Genomic DNA, 14597 nt, shown 5'->3' with positions numbered 1-14597 from the left:
TCGAAGAAACCGAATTACAAGATTTTCTTCAAACCGAATTACCACCATTCGAAACCCTGAATGCACCGACTTAATCGAACATGACATCAAACTCCGGGATCCCACACCGATTAAACAACGATACCGTCCCCAAACTCCCCGAATGCAAGCCCTCGTTAATGAAGAAGTCGACCGTATGCTAACCGAGAACATCATAGAACCGTCCGAAAGTCCATGGAGTTCACCGATTGTCATGGTCCGAAAGAAAGATGGCAAGATGCGTTTCTGTATCGACTTCCGTAAAGTCAATGAAGTCACCGTTAAAGACGCCTATCCTCTTCCGTTTATTAATGGGATTTTAGACCGCCTCCGTCAAGCCCGTTACATTTCAAGCATCGACCTAAAACAAGGGTATTGGCAGATACCGCTTTCCAAAATTAGTCGCCCCATCACCGCTTTCACCATAGCCGGCCGAGGACTGTTTCAGTTCAAAGTCATGCCGTTTGGTTTACACTCCGCCCCAGCCACTTTCCAGCGTCTTTTGGATCGTGTCATTGGGCCCGAAATGGAACCCCGGGCGTTCGCTTATCTGGACGATATAATCGTGCTGGGAAGAACGTTCCACGAGCACTTAGACAACTTAAGGGAAGTTTTCCACCGACTCCGATGGGCTAGTCTCAAAATCAATCCTGAAAAATGCCAATTTTGCCGTCCGTCTCTGAAGTATTTGGGCCACGTCGTGAGTGATGGAGGTCTACAAACCGATCCAGACAAAGTAGCCGCCATCCAGCAAATACCGACTCCGCACAACATCAAAGCCGTCAGAAGATTTCTTGGGGTAGCATCTTGGTACCGCCGTTTTGTCCCGAATTTTTCGAACATTGTATCCCCACTGACCAAACTCCTTCGAAAACACAAAAAATGGAGTTGGGGCGAAGAACAAGAACAAGCTTTCGAAACCCTGAAGAACCGTCTAACCAACGCACCGATACTGTCTTGTCCTGATTTCGACCGACCGTTCGTCTTACAAACTGATGCTTCCAACACTGGACTTGGCGCAGCTCTCACACAGCAAATCGATGGAGATGACCGAGTGATTGCGTATGCAAGTCGCACCTTAACATCCGCCGAGACAAATTATTCCGTTACCGAGAAAGAATGCTTAGCCATTGTCTGGGGAATTGAGAAGATGAGACCGTACCTGGAAGGCTATCATTTCACCGTACTATCCGACCACCAGTCTTTACGCTGGCTGCATTCAATCAAAAGTCCGACCGGCCGTCTAGCAAGATGGAGTATTTTCCTGCAGCAGTATGACTTCGAGATCAAGTACCGAAAAGGAGTTCTCAACCGTGTTGCCGATGCTCTTTCCCGTGATCCTTTACCTCATACCGAGACCGACACTACCGAAACTTCCGAAGTACCGATTTTTGCCCTTGAATTACCCGAATGCTCTTGGTACCGAAATAAATTTAATGCCGTAACCGACCGACCCGATACCGTACCGGATTATTGCATCCGTAACAATAATTTGTACCGTCATTTTCATTCTAACACATTAAAAGATGAAACCGTTACCGATCCGTGGAAACTTTGTGTTGCCAAACCGAACCGAAACCTTATCTTGCATGAAAATCATGATTCACCAACCGCCGGACATTTAGGTGTCACCAAAACCGTAAACAGAATTTTAGATCATTATTATTGGCCAGGTATGTTCCGAGATGTAGCTAAGTATGTCCGTCACTGTGAGTCTTGCCAACGGTACAAGGTATCTCAACAGCAAGCCGCAGGGAAAATGCAGCTATATCCTAACCGTTTACCCTGGGACATTGTCAGTACCGACATTGTAGGCCCACTTCCCCGTTCCTCGAAAGGAAACCAATATATTCTGGTTTTCCAGGACAGTTTTACCAAATGGGTATGTTTCAAAGCCGTCCGTAAAGCCACCGCCGCTACTGTTTCTCAGGCTTTATTTGAGGAAGTTGTTACACGTTTTGGTACACCGAGAATTTTGATTACCGATAATGGAGCCCAGTATGACAGTCGAAATTTCAAAAATCTCCTCTCCGAACTTGGTATTACTCACCGTTTCACACCGCCGTATACTCCGCAGGCCAATCCCGTCGAACGTGCCCACCGAACTTTGAAAACCATGATTGCTCAGTTTTGTGAAGAAAATCACCGGAGTTGGGATAGGTTTTTACCTCATTTCATGATGGCTATGAATTCCTCCGTCCAAGAATCAACCGGATTTTCTCCCGCCTACTTGAATTTTGCCCGTGAACTTGTCCTTCCGAATACTGTCCACGGTCAGCAAGAACTTCCGAATCCCGATACCGCTACCGACCTGACCGCCGAAATTCCCGAACACCGTAACCGTTTAGACAACCTTCAGGATGTGTTTCAGCTAGTCGCTAGGAATATAGGCCGAGCGTTTTCCAAACAAGCGCATCATTACAACCTCCGACACCGAGAATGGAAACCGCATGTGGGTGATTTGGTACTCCGGAAAGACCACCCCCTGTCCAAGGCTGCCATGGGGTATGCCGCGAAATTGACGCCGAAGTACTCCGGCCCCTATGTAATCCACAAAGTGGAGTCACCGGTGGTATTCACCCTGAAACATCCGTCCGAGAGGACTAGGATTCCGAGAGTCCACGTAAAAAATCTGAAACCCTATCGACCATAATTCCGTAGTTCGCCCCGTCCCGGTTTATCCGTCCCAGTGGGGAAGAATTTATGTGTTGTACCGCTGTGACCGACCGTATAAGTCTGGAGTGTGTTCGTATATTGTTTTAGAATGTCCGACTCAGAATTGGAGGTGTTAGATTGGGTGGAGACGTTGGAGGAGGAAGAGTGCCCCCAGACAGTAAGTCGCAGGAGGACGGAAACCCGAGCGGTAGGAACACAAGCCTCCCCCCCCCGCAACCCGTTCTGTGGGGACTCAGACCGGCTCCGGGGAAGAGACAGCCTCGATTTCGCTACGAGGACGAATGGAGGAGCCCGCATTGCTGCTGCGGGTGACCAGTGCCAGGGACCCCGAACTGGCGGTTCACTTGTGTTGGAGGTGCGGGAGGACCGGGCATTGGCGTAGGGCATGCCCGGCCCCACGAGCCACAATATTTTGCTCCTCCAGGTGCGGCGTAGTGGGGCAATTGTCGGCGTGGTGTCCCTGTCGTCCGAGGATGCCTGCGACCCGGTACCCGAAGGGGCATTTTGCCCTGGGGGGGCCACCCAAGTAACCATGCTACTTTAAAAACAAGGAATAAACCGATCAATATAGCAACCGAATGTATCATCATAAGAAATATAGGCAACACATGTTACTAAATATGCACGCAACTGTTTAATTTAGATTTTTATACGTCTGTGGGTCAAGTATCATGTATGATGTACTATGAATTTTGATGTAACAATTACGACAACAAAACAATGTACAAGGCTAGTTAATAACATTTACTTAGTCTGTATTTGAACAGAACACTTGAGATGTAGTCACTGTGTGAAGACCACACGTTATACTAAAATTTGGTGTAATTCACTGTGTAGCTATTGGTAGGAACCCATTTGTTAATTCTGACAAAATGGGATCATAACCAAAGCGTGGGTGTATGAATTGTGGACCACAAATACATATAACATTGTTTAAATTATTAATTTATTGATTCCCTTTCTTACAGCATTGAGTTAATGAGTGCAATTTCGACTTTTTTATTTTTAGTCCTATAGAGTCCTTTGTTAAAATTTTGATAATTTTAGTAAACAACAAGTCAATTAATTGATATGGGTGATATAGATGTCGTTATAGGACACCAAGTAATAAATGACCCAAACGTAATGCTAATTCTAAAACCCGAATCGGTTACGTTAAAACCAAATAACGTTAATGATAGAACGTACAGCGGCCTGCCGGCAGGACCGAATTAACTCATTTGAGGACGCGCTAAAATGTTTAATATGAGTACCTTACATCCCGGCAGCAGGACACCTAGTCCTACCGTTGGAAAGCTTGTAAAATAACGATTCTGCAAAAAAAAATCCGAAGTCAATCTGACAATTCGTGCGTGTTTTATGAATTTATGAATTTCTAATTAGTTAACGTGTAATAATGGAGGTCGGTGTGCGTGTTTCCGTACCAGCGACTGTGTTTGATGGAAAATTTGACAATTTCTGGAGTGTTTGGGGAAGATTGGAATACGGCTAAATGTTACGGTGTTATTACAAAAACCTTTATTAACAACCGCGATGTGGTGTCGGTCAAGTGGGAAATAGACGGGCGAGTAACAAAAATTAATTGCAGTTCTCTTCAAATAGATGATCCAGTTTCTGCTTATAAAACGCAGTTTACATCACCTAATGAAGGTAATTATATAAATACTGAAATATTGACACTATTACTAACAATGTATATAATATAGCTACAGACGATGTTAGCGATGTGGCGAGTTCGTCATCAAACGATACTAGTAGTTCGTGTAGTGAAGAGTCCGATGATGAAAATCCGAATATTCATTTGCAAAACACCAGAGAAAACAATAATCAAGTGAAAGTTCATGACACAACATGGGACTTTTGGACAATCTATAACAGTAAACGCATTCAAAGATGCTCGGTACAAACCCCAGCTAAACCTTCGTAGTACACAAAATTTGAAAGAAATTGATTATTGGATGGCCTTCTTTCCTTCTGAAGATATTGATTTAATTTTCGAGTGCACTAACTCGAACCTCAGGGAAGGCCGTAAGGTTATTTCGAAAGGAGAATTTTATAAAGTAATTACTCCTGGATATAAAATTACAGTCGACGAATCCATGTTCGCGTGGTACGGAAAAGGGCTCCATAATGAAATTGATGGTATGCCTGCTGTGATAAAAATACAGCGAAAGCCAAAAGGTGTAGGCTGTGAGTGCAAAACAGTTGCAGACGTTCTATCAGGTATAATGATCAACATTGAAATAAAAGAAGGTAGAGAAGCTATGCAGCAAAAGGATTGGCAGAAGGAGTTGGGGGCAGGTACTGCAACAACACTACGGTTGACGCGCCCTTGGCATGGTTCCGGCAGAATCGTGGTTGGAGATTCTTGGTTCGGTTCTGTAAAAACTGCCAAGGAACTACATAATAGAGGCTTGTATTTTCTTGATATAGTTAAAACAGCAACCAAAAATTATCCGTTAGCATCAGCTAAGGAACGATGTCCAAACTAGAGGGGTTCTTTTGCAGTGGTCACTGCAACGGTTGATCCAGGTGTAAACTTAATATGCGGAGCTTGGAGAGACAAAAAAGTACATACATTTATTGGAAGTTGTGGTACGACTTTGAACGCAGAACCGACAAAAAAGAAACGAACAGGTCATGACGGTAACCACATCATAAAGGAAGTGCCAAGAAATGAACTTGTAGAATATTTTGATGGAGCTCCGGCAGTTGACATTCATAACCATATTCGACAAAGTGGACTGGCGCTCGAAGTTGTCTGGAACACTCAAAAATGGTATCATCGCATGTTTGCCAGTTTGTTTGGAATAATTAAGAGGCCAATGCATTTTTAGCTTTTAAATATTTTAATAGAGATATGACAAAGAAGCATTCTGATTTTACAGAAGCGTTATCCTTAATGTTACAAAAAACTAGTAGAACTAATAAATTCAAAAGACGCGTGTTTCACTAAGGGTAGTGTTGCCTTGGGAACTATAAAGCGGACCGAGTTTAAAATTAACTTAACCTCAAAATCAACACATTTTTTATAAACCTTATAAATTGTCCGAGTTGGAAAAATTAAAAATGCGTGAAAATATGTAGGAGTTGTTAAATATAGGAATTATTCAAGAGTCAAGTTCCCAATACGAAAGTCCGGCAATTTTAGTAAAAAAAACCAAAGGGCCATTACCGAGTTTGCATAGATTACCGCAAATTAAATTCCATTACCGTTAAAGATCGATATCCTTTGCCAAAGATAGAGTAGCTCATCAATTTTTTTGTTAACATTTGTTGCCTATGGAGAATTTCCATTTTGTTTTAATAAGATATTCCATGATTGATGATTGTTGCCATTATTTAGCAAAGGTATTGTTTATTAATCATTCCAAAACAAGTAGCTATTACAATCGAGCAATACTTAAGTCTGGAAAAATCGAATCCGTAATTAGTGTAAATTTTAAATGTAATAAATTTTGTCTTGTTATTGTTAAATTCGTGGAAGTTAGCAGAGTGCACGCCCTTTGCACAAGTGTTACTTTAGATAAGGAAACTTTTAGTTGTTTAAGAGCGAATTTCATAGGAATTTTGGCGTGTTAAAACTCGTAAAAGTGCCAGTCTAAGTTGATTTACGATCGGTAATAGTTTTATTTATGCAATTATGTTATTGGTCCGCGGAGTCGACCGTTAAGTTTTATCGGCTCCGAAATTCAAATTTTACATGGAAAAGCGTCGCAACGAGATTTGACGATGGGTGGCGTATAAATGGTTTGAACAGCGAAGAGAAGGCGCTTATTGTACTGTTTCGCGAAGTCTACGTTTTGTCTTATGTGAAGATTTTTGGAAAGTTTATTGTAGCGGCGTTTGCTAAAGTTACGCCAGTTTATTCATCGTCTGTTGTTATTTGAAAGTCCGGGAACGTTTGGATTACGCCGGCATCGAGGAGTTTTAAGAAGGTCTTTGGAAGAAGTTTGTTGAAGGGAAACGAGCGGTACAATAACGCCATTTTAGCAGCGAGATTTCGTTTGCGTTGTATTTTACATTGTCTGGACATGGCGGAACGTTTTGTTTAACGCCAGCATCGCCGAGGAGCTGTTGGAGTAGCTGTACAGGTGTCAGCACATACCTGGGGCTGTGTTTGTGTTTTTGTGTGCATCGGTCGTTTGTACATTTGTAAAAAGGATTAGCTTGTACACAGATCGTGAGTACTGTCATTTTTGTTTTAATTTAATTGTAAGAATCGCCGTCTGAGACGGTTTTGTGTTTCAATTCGTGTAAGTTATTATTTTCAGATTTTGTGCATTTGGTTTTGTAAATTTTATTGTCATTTATTATTTGTGTGTCAAAGTAAAAGGTTAAGGATTCGAGTTTCTCAAATTTTAAGTTTTCTTTTTTTATCCCGAGTGTGAAACGAGTTTGGTAACGTAAAAAGGTTTGGATCATCGGTGGGACTTAAATTTCATTCCAGAAGTCAGTTAACAAGGGATTATTTTATTTGGAATTTAAGGGAGGTATTAGCCACCGACTTGGCGAGGTTGCTACCCCTTATCCGGACGAAAAAAAGGGGTAGTTGGACTCATTTTGCGGGCCCTCAGACTTGTGTTTTAAAGAGTTTTATTGAGATTGAGCTAGCAAGGGTGTTGTGTGGGTAGTTTCAGTGTGTTAGGAAGTTTTCACAACAATATATAGCTGTGGACGAAATTTTGGAATTCGTAACTAAAGGCCGTATGACACTTATCGAAATTTAGTGTGGGGACAACAATGTGGTAATCGCTGTGCAAAAAAATGCTAAAGTTGTTCGGAACAATTTTAAACGATACTTCCACTCACTTGGGAGAGGTGCCATGGCAAGAAAATTCAATACGTACATGGAATTTGTAATTGTTGTATATAATGTATAATGGAACAATAAATTTAATATACCGGGTGGCGCCTAGCGCGACGCAGCAGTCGATTTCTACGGTTTCGAAAAACGGAAAATTATAAGTGAGAGTATATGAACAGCTGCAGTATTTTTTTCTCTAAAGAAAATGTATTTAGATTTTTGCTCTAAAATAATTTAGGGGAGCTAGTATTTGACTATAAAGAAATTACCATTGAAATCCCTATGCTGCGTCGCGCTAGGCACCACCCTGTATAGAACAAACGGGATATAATACAATATTTTTGTTAACGTCCAGATTGTTTAATGCTTCCATACAGCAGATGAGTAATTTGTTGCTCCACCTGCAGCCGTATATCCACATCTGTAATTTGCTGCAACTTTGTTACAACAAATCGAGCGAATGCGTCATCAGGGGATGTTTGAGGGGTGAGGAGGTGTCTGTTTAGGTTCATTTAACTCTTTTGTTAGAGTTTGTAGCACTGTTGCTGCCTGCTCAATTACCAGGTCTTCGTTTTTCACTTTACGTTTTTTCCCTAAACATCGTTGGTACATAGACACTGCACTAGAACGTCCGGAGGTTCTCTAGGGGGTTACTTCGCCATCTGAAGAAACATACACCCCTGCAGTGACTTGCGAAGAACCTTCACCCCATGCTTCACTACGCCTTCTAGAGTCACCTTCATTCCTCTCACTGTACTCCTGTGACTCAGCTAATTCCACATCAGTGGCAAGGTCATCGGTTACTTCTTGCTGTTGTGTCAGGAAATCGTAACTTTCCCTGACTGCAGCATTATCCAGCAGGAAATGTAACCGGTCGAAATACCATATTGTGGGCCGATATACCTACAGTGTACCGTACCATGGACTTCATACATTAATTACGTACGTTATATACTTACATTATCGTCTCCTGTACCGCTCACAAGCGTTGCCTCATATTTCTTATATTCGTTCAAGAAATTCGTCCGAAGCCCATTAAATTTTGCTTTGACATCGGCTATTGTCACTGTCGGTCTTATTTGTTTCAAAACGTCCCGAATCGCTTCCAGTGCAGTTCTGGCGTGCTTGTTTTTGTAAAGAGGAGACTACCACATACAAGCAGGGGTACTTCTGGTACTCATCAATAAGCACTTCGCACTGTTAGCGTGACCAAGACATCTTCACAAATGTTTAATTTTTCTAAATGAAATTATAAAAATTAACAACTTATACAGGTTATGTTACTACCAACCATAAATAAACATTTACAACGCGCACATCCTACAGAGTGGATTTTGTAAGAAATTTAGTCTCTATTTAGAGCATGTTCTAAAAAATTTTGTGCAAACTGATTTTATTTGCAAATTTGTATACATACTCTGTATGACACGTTTACTAAATTTTGTACGAAATTTTGCAACTAAATTTAGTGCTAAATTTCGATGTCATACGGCCTTTACACTAAGAGATAAAATTGGAATGCAGTACAACTGGGAAGGGATCCGAGGAAAAAAGATAAACAATTTTCAACCTTGAATGCAACACCTAAAACATGATACCTTATTTTCTTTTGATGTGCTTGTCATCTGGGATCGTTTTTTGGTTACTAACAGGATTAGATTTTCTCTTTAATACCAATAATAGAATTTATAGACTTTGAAGAAAGATGCATCTAAATTGGAATACGCGACGGTTAAAGCTTCGTTCACATATAGGCGACGCGACGCTACAGTTTGTCGTTCGCTACACCGCCATTCACACATGGCGACTGTTTGTAAGAGACACTCAACAGCGCATGCGAGGACTGAAACCAGCGACCAGGCGGGCGCATTTGCAAAGTAGGGGAGGTGGGGGCACAGCGGACCTCTCAAGGTTAAATGCCTTCTGTTTTGCTTATCAGTTAATTTAAAGCAAAAACCTGTACATCATAGTAAGATAGGACCCTCTAATTGCCATTGCTGGTGCAAGGTAGACTAAAGGTGCATTCAGCGCTATGCAATATTAAAAAAATCAGAAACTTGCAATGGTCCCTTTCGCCCCAGCATGTGGGGCGAGAAGGACCTCCACTGGGAGCGAAAAAGACCGTTTCAATAATTGTGCAGTGTAAGTTTTATCCAAGCTGAAAACGCATACGTAAATAAGTTACACATGTTACAAGACATTTTACTTATTTATTAAAACAGAGATTGCATTGAAAAACATCCTCATCATCCTCAACGCCTGCACAAGCATCGTGTGCCCATTGCTTGCACAGCAAACACTGGATCCACCCTTCGCCAGATTTGGATTGCAAGAAAGAGCTGTTACAATACAAACACTTAGTATTCTGTTGATCATCTTCACTTTCGGACGAAACCTGGCGTTTTTTTGTGTTTTTCATTTGCTGCTTTCCCTTTCCTTTTTTTTGAGTAGCCTGAGATTCATCTGATAATTGAAATGGTCACTATCCATCCACCCCGAACTGTTTGCGTATCCCTGTGATCCAGCAGAACATCCTTTCATTAACAAAGGATTCATTCTTTGCCTTGCAAAAAGGAAAAATGGAGGGATGTAAAATCCAGACGCAGATATTCCACAAACAGCCGTAGTGTTGAATCCTCTTTCAGCGCTTACGATGCAGCCAACTTGTTTTTTGCCCTTATGTGCTAATATTTTTCTTGGAACAGGAACAGTGTTAAAACCGCACTCATCGATGTTAAAGATTTGATGGGCCTGAAGATTATGTTTTCTTAGTGTGGACTCAATAAGACTGAAAAATCTCTCTACTTGCGGTCTATTGAACCCAACAGCTCTAGCTACACTAGTAGGCTCAGGGGCACGAATTGAAAATTGAGGATTTCTCTTCCTAAATCCTGTAAACCAATCGTACCCAGCAAGTTTGACATCTTTATTGAAAGGGTGTTTTATATTCAAACTTTCAGCCAAATCGAACGCGAGTTTCCGACACTCTGTGGCTGTTATGCCATAAAATCGACTTTCTAAATCTAGTATGTGGTTAAGCAACACCTTTTCCTGTTCAGCTGTAAAAACTTGTTTGTAAGTGTCGTTTCTAGGCTCCGGGTGATCGACAACGTTATGCAAACGTCGAAGCAAACAAGTCTTTGGGATGTTAAAGCGTTGGCTGGATTTTCTAATAGACAGAGTATTTGATCTAACAGCGGCTTGCATAGTAGCAGAGTTCCATTTATCTTCCGTTTTATACGTTCGTACCATCTTATAAACAAAACACATAGTTTAAACGGCATGGGCATTTTTATTGTGAAGTAGGTAAGTGGGATTTGTGGCATTAATAGATCAAAATGTTTTCAATTCCCAAAATTCGAGTAGGTACACAAGCAAACGATTCGTTAATGTTAAATCGTGTATACGGGGTAAAGAGGACCGGTTCCCTTCGCCCCATTCACTTCGGTCCTTTTCGCCCCGCATGTTGATCTTGTAGATTAAATTTTCGAACCTGTGTTTTGTTTTTATTATGATTTATGGAACACTACTTAACGTTTGGTAACATATGTGACTGTTAATATGCAAAGTTTGAAACCGATAGCTATTACAAGTGACATTCTACGGGCACAGGAAAATGTATAAATTTTAGATCACTTACTATGAAATTCGTTGGGATCACACCACTACAAAACGATGCATGGGTTTACATCTCAAATGGAATCACGCACGTTTTAAGAGCGCTAGATGCAGGTTATCTCTTTTGTGCATAGGTGGGGCTAACGATATAGAAATTAAAATCGTGGTCCTCATCGTCGTCCTCTGTGTCGAGCTCTTCAGATGAAGATTTATTTGTGCTTGGTGCGATAGCAGTAGAAGAAGAACGAAATGCAAAAAGAAGAAAAAGGTCATGTTGGATAAGTGACATTAATATGAAGAGAGAGGAATTTGGCGAATATCATCATTTATTCGGAGATTTGAAGAAAGATAAACGGAAATTTTTTCAATATTTCCGAATGTCTCAAGAAAAATTTTATGAACTTTTGGCGTTAATAACACCTCACATACTGCGCGAAAATACAACTTATCGACGAGCCATAAGTTGTGAGGAAAGGCTTGCTGTTTGTCTTAGGTAAATAACTTAACTTTATTGGACATTGTTATTTATTAAACATAAAAAAACGAGTACAAGTGAATTACAGTTGTTGTAAAGACGGGTTAGAAGGCGTTGGAGGAGACTGCAGTGGGAATGTTGGCTGCAATTATGGTATGGTATGGGGAGCGGCTTGGTATGCATGATTGACTGCAGACGATAAATGTAATGTAGAATGCGGGTACATGTGTTGGGAATGGAAGGGTGTTTGTGGGGGGTAAGTAGAGGACTGAGAAATCGAAGAAGGGTGGGCGAAGTCGGGCGATTCTGTTGCGAGTTGATATTCAACGTTGTGAATAAGTGTCAAAATTTGAGACTTTTATTTGGACATGAAGGGGGAAGCTACGCACGGTTTCTTCCACCCCTGCAAAATATTTGCTAAGGGAATCCATGGAAGTGTTCTTTGATTTTTTATATGCAATGTATTCGTGTAGCGCAGTTGATGTTGAAGTTTCGGATGAAGGCTGCTTTTTTTTAAACACTCTCGGTCTCGAAGGAGTCTCGCTGCTAACTATTGTTCATTCGCTTTGAGTTTCTAATAGATCTTCTGATTCGTTGGGGTTGCTAGCAGATTCATCTTCATCTGATACTGATGCGTCTTCGTCTTGTTGAAGTGGTACATTTGTCTTAATGTTGCCTGCTTTGTTATTTGAATATTTCGAAAGGAACTCCATTTCTTTCTCGAACTTCCATTTTCTGTGATTGACTGCTGCCTGACCAGATTTAGTCTTCCGGTTTTCTACACTTCGTCTATATGGATCACGAAGATTCTTCCACTTTTTTTTACAGTCTTTTGCTAGAACAAAGTAAAGAATGTAGAAGATGTATCAGGTCACTATAATCACCTTGGAAACGCCTTATAACTGGTTAGCCATGCAAAATCTTAACTGGCAAGCAAGTTAAAGTTTACACGTCCACTCATTAATAAATAAATGAACTGAGTGTCCAGAGCAATATCGAAATTTCGGAATTGTTAGTTTTTAATAGCTTTAATCAAATAAATTGGGGGTTACAAGTGAGTAACAACTAAAGTATTGAACTATACTCGTCAGGTAAGGGTTTTACTGGCTCCAGAAGGTGACTGGCTCGCCTCATACCCTACTGTCCGCTAGTAAAAACCTCCTTACCTGACTTGTAATGTTAACTACTATAAATAATTTTAATTCCAGGTTTCTAGCAACTGGCGATACGTTCAAAACAATATCCTTCAGTTATCGTATTGGTGTTTCGACGGTAAGCAAGATAGTTTATGAAACTTGTGAGGCAATTTGGGACGTTCTTAGACCCATTGTTATGCCTGAAATGACCGAGAATTTGTGGAAAACAAAGGAAGAACAGTTTCGAGCCAGATGGAATTTCCCAAATTGCCTTGGCGCGATGGATGGTAAGCATGTGGTGATTCAGAAACCTCACCATAGTGGTTCTCTGTATTTTAATTACAAAAAAACATGCAGCATCGTTCTCCTCGCGCTAGTTGACGCCAATTACAAGTTTACGATTGTCGACGTAGGTGATCCTGGCAAAAACAGCGACGGAGGTATTTTTTCCCATTCGACTTTTGGGAAGAAATTTTTCAAAGGAGAATTAAATTTTCCACTCGAAAAACCCTTGCCAGGTACATCACCATCAATGCCTCATGTCTTAGTAGGCGATGAAGCTTTTCCGTTGCATCACAACCTCATGAGACCATATCCAGCTGTACAGCTCTCTGGTAACGAAAATCGAAAAATTTTTAATTATAGACTTAGTCGAGCAAGAAATGTGTCTGAAGATGCCTTTGGTATATTGACAAAAAAATTTAGAATTTACCAACGACGATTGGAACTGAAACCTGACCATGTTATTACTGTTGTGTCGGCTACATGCTGTCTCCATAATTTTCTAAGAGATGACCACTACCTTATTTTCGGATAGTATTGAAAAAGAAGAAGTGCCAGCTAACGGATTGGAAAACTTGCCAGGTATTGGAGGATCGTCTGCGGCGGATGCGAAATTACGCGAAAAATTTTGCGAATATTTCAATTCAGAAGCAGGGTCAGTTGAATGGCAAAAAAAATTATTCGCCAAGGGAAGAAAGAATGACCGAGTTAAAATTGATGCTGTGCTGAGAACCACATTAAAAGACTACTTTGTTTGATACACCAAGAAATAGTTAAATTTAATAAAAAATTATACAGCTTACCTGAGCATTTCATTTTCTCAGCTATTTCCTCCCACGCGTTTTCTCGCACCGTTTGATTGCTGTACCTTCCATCTTGCAGATCATACAGGAAAGTATACTCTTGCACTAATAAAATTAATTGTTCCTCGTCCATTGACACTCACCTTTTTAAACAAAAAATGAACGTAAGTACAAATATGTAAAAGAGTGTCTCATGACTCATGCACAACAAAGTGAGTCAAAAATGAGTATTGGACTACATATATCAAATTGTATACCAAAATTAAGGTGAAAGTAGTTAATTACTTACCAAAATAGACAACTTATAATAAAATTTCCGAACTCTGTTTACGCGTGACTAGACGTAATGAGTAGATAGCTGAACTGAATGCATCAACGCATGCGCGCTGCATCATCACCCGATGACTATACGTCATGAGGCGCGGGAATTTCGTCGCGCGCTGTCGTGTCGCTTGAATGGCCCCTCGAGAATGCGATCCAAGTGTCGCGCTGTAGTGTAGTGTCGCGTAGTACATGTGTGAACGCTGGCATTTGATTACATGGAAAGCATTCAAACTACAAAGTGTAGCGTCGCGTCGCCTATATGTGAACGAAGCTTAAACTATCAATGGGTCGTTGTAGTTACTAACCGGATATACTAGAGCAACAGACTTAGTTTATAAATTTGCGTATGTCGACTCCATTCCTTGGTCAATCTTCATGAGTCTGGCCATCGTTACGCCGGAAGTAAACTGGTGTCTCAAAGCAGTATCCAGAAAGTTCCCAAAATTGCAGGTCGCAGC

General features: G+C 41.0%; 1 protein-coding gene across 1 annotated transcript; it reads right to left on the bottom strand.

Moving 5' to 3' along the window:
- Positions 1 to 12151: 12151 nt before the first annotated feature.
- Positions 12152 to 13948, bottom strand: LOC116160769 (transcription factor Adf-1-like). Its single transcript, XM_031473973.1, has 2 exons — positions 13816 to 13948; positions 12152 to 12429 (listed from the first exon to the last, which is right to left on the bottom strand). Exons 1-2 carry the CDS (start codon positions 13946 to 13948, stop codon positions 12152 to 12154), a joined length of 411 nt encoding a protein of 136 aa, XP_031329833.1.
- Positions 13949 to 14597: the final 649 nt, after the last annotated feature.

This window comes from Photinus pyralis, unplaced genomic scaffold (assembly GCF_008802855.1).
Source record: "Photinus pyralis isolate 1611_PpyrPB1 unplaced genomic scaffold, Ppyr1.3 Ppyr1.4_LG1, whole genome shotgun sequence".
In the NCBI taxonomy this organism is placed as follows: Eukaryota; Metazoa; Arthropoda; class Insecta; order Coleoptera; family Lampyridae; genus Photinus; species Photinus pyralis.
Note: the sequence above shows the minus strand (reverse complement) of the source record. Positions and strands in the feature narration are given on the sequence as shown.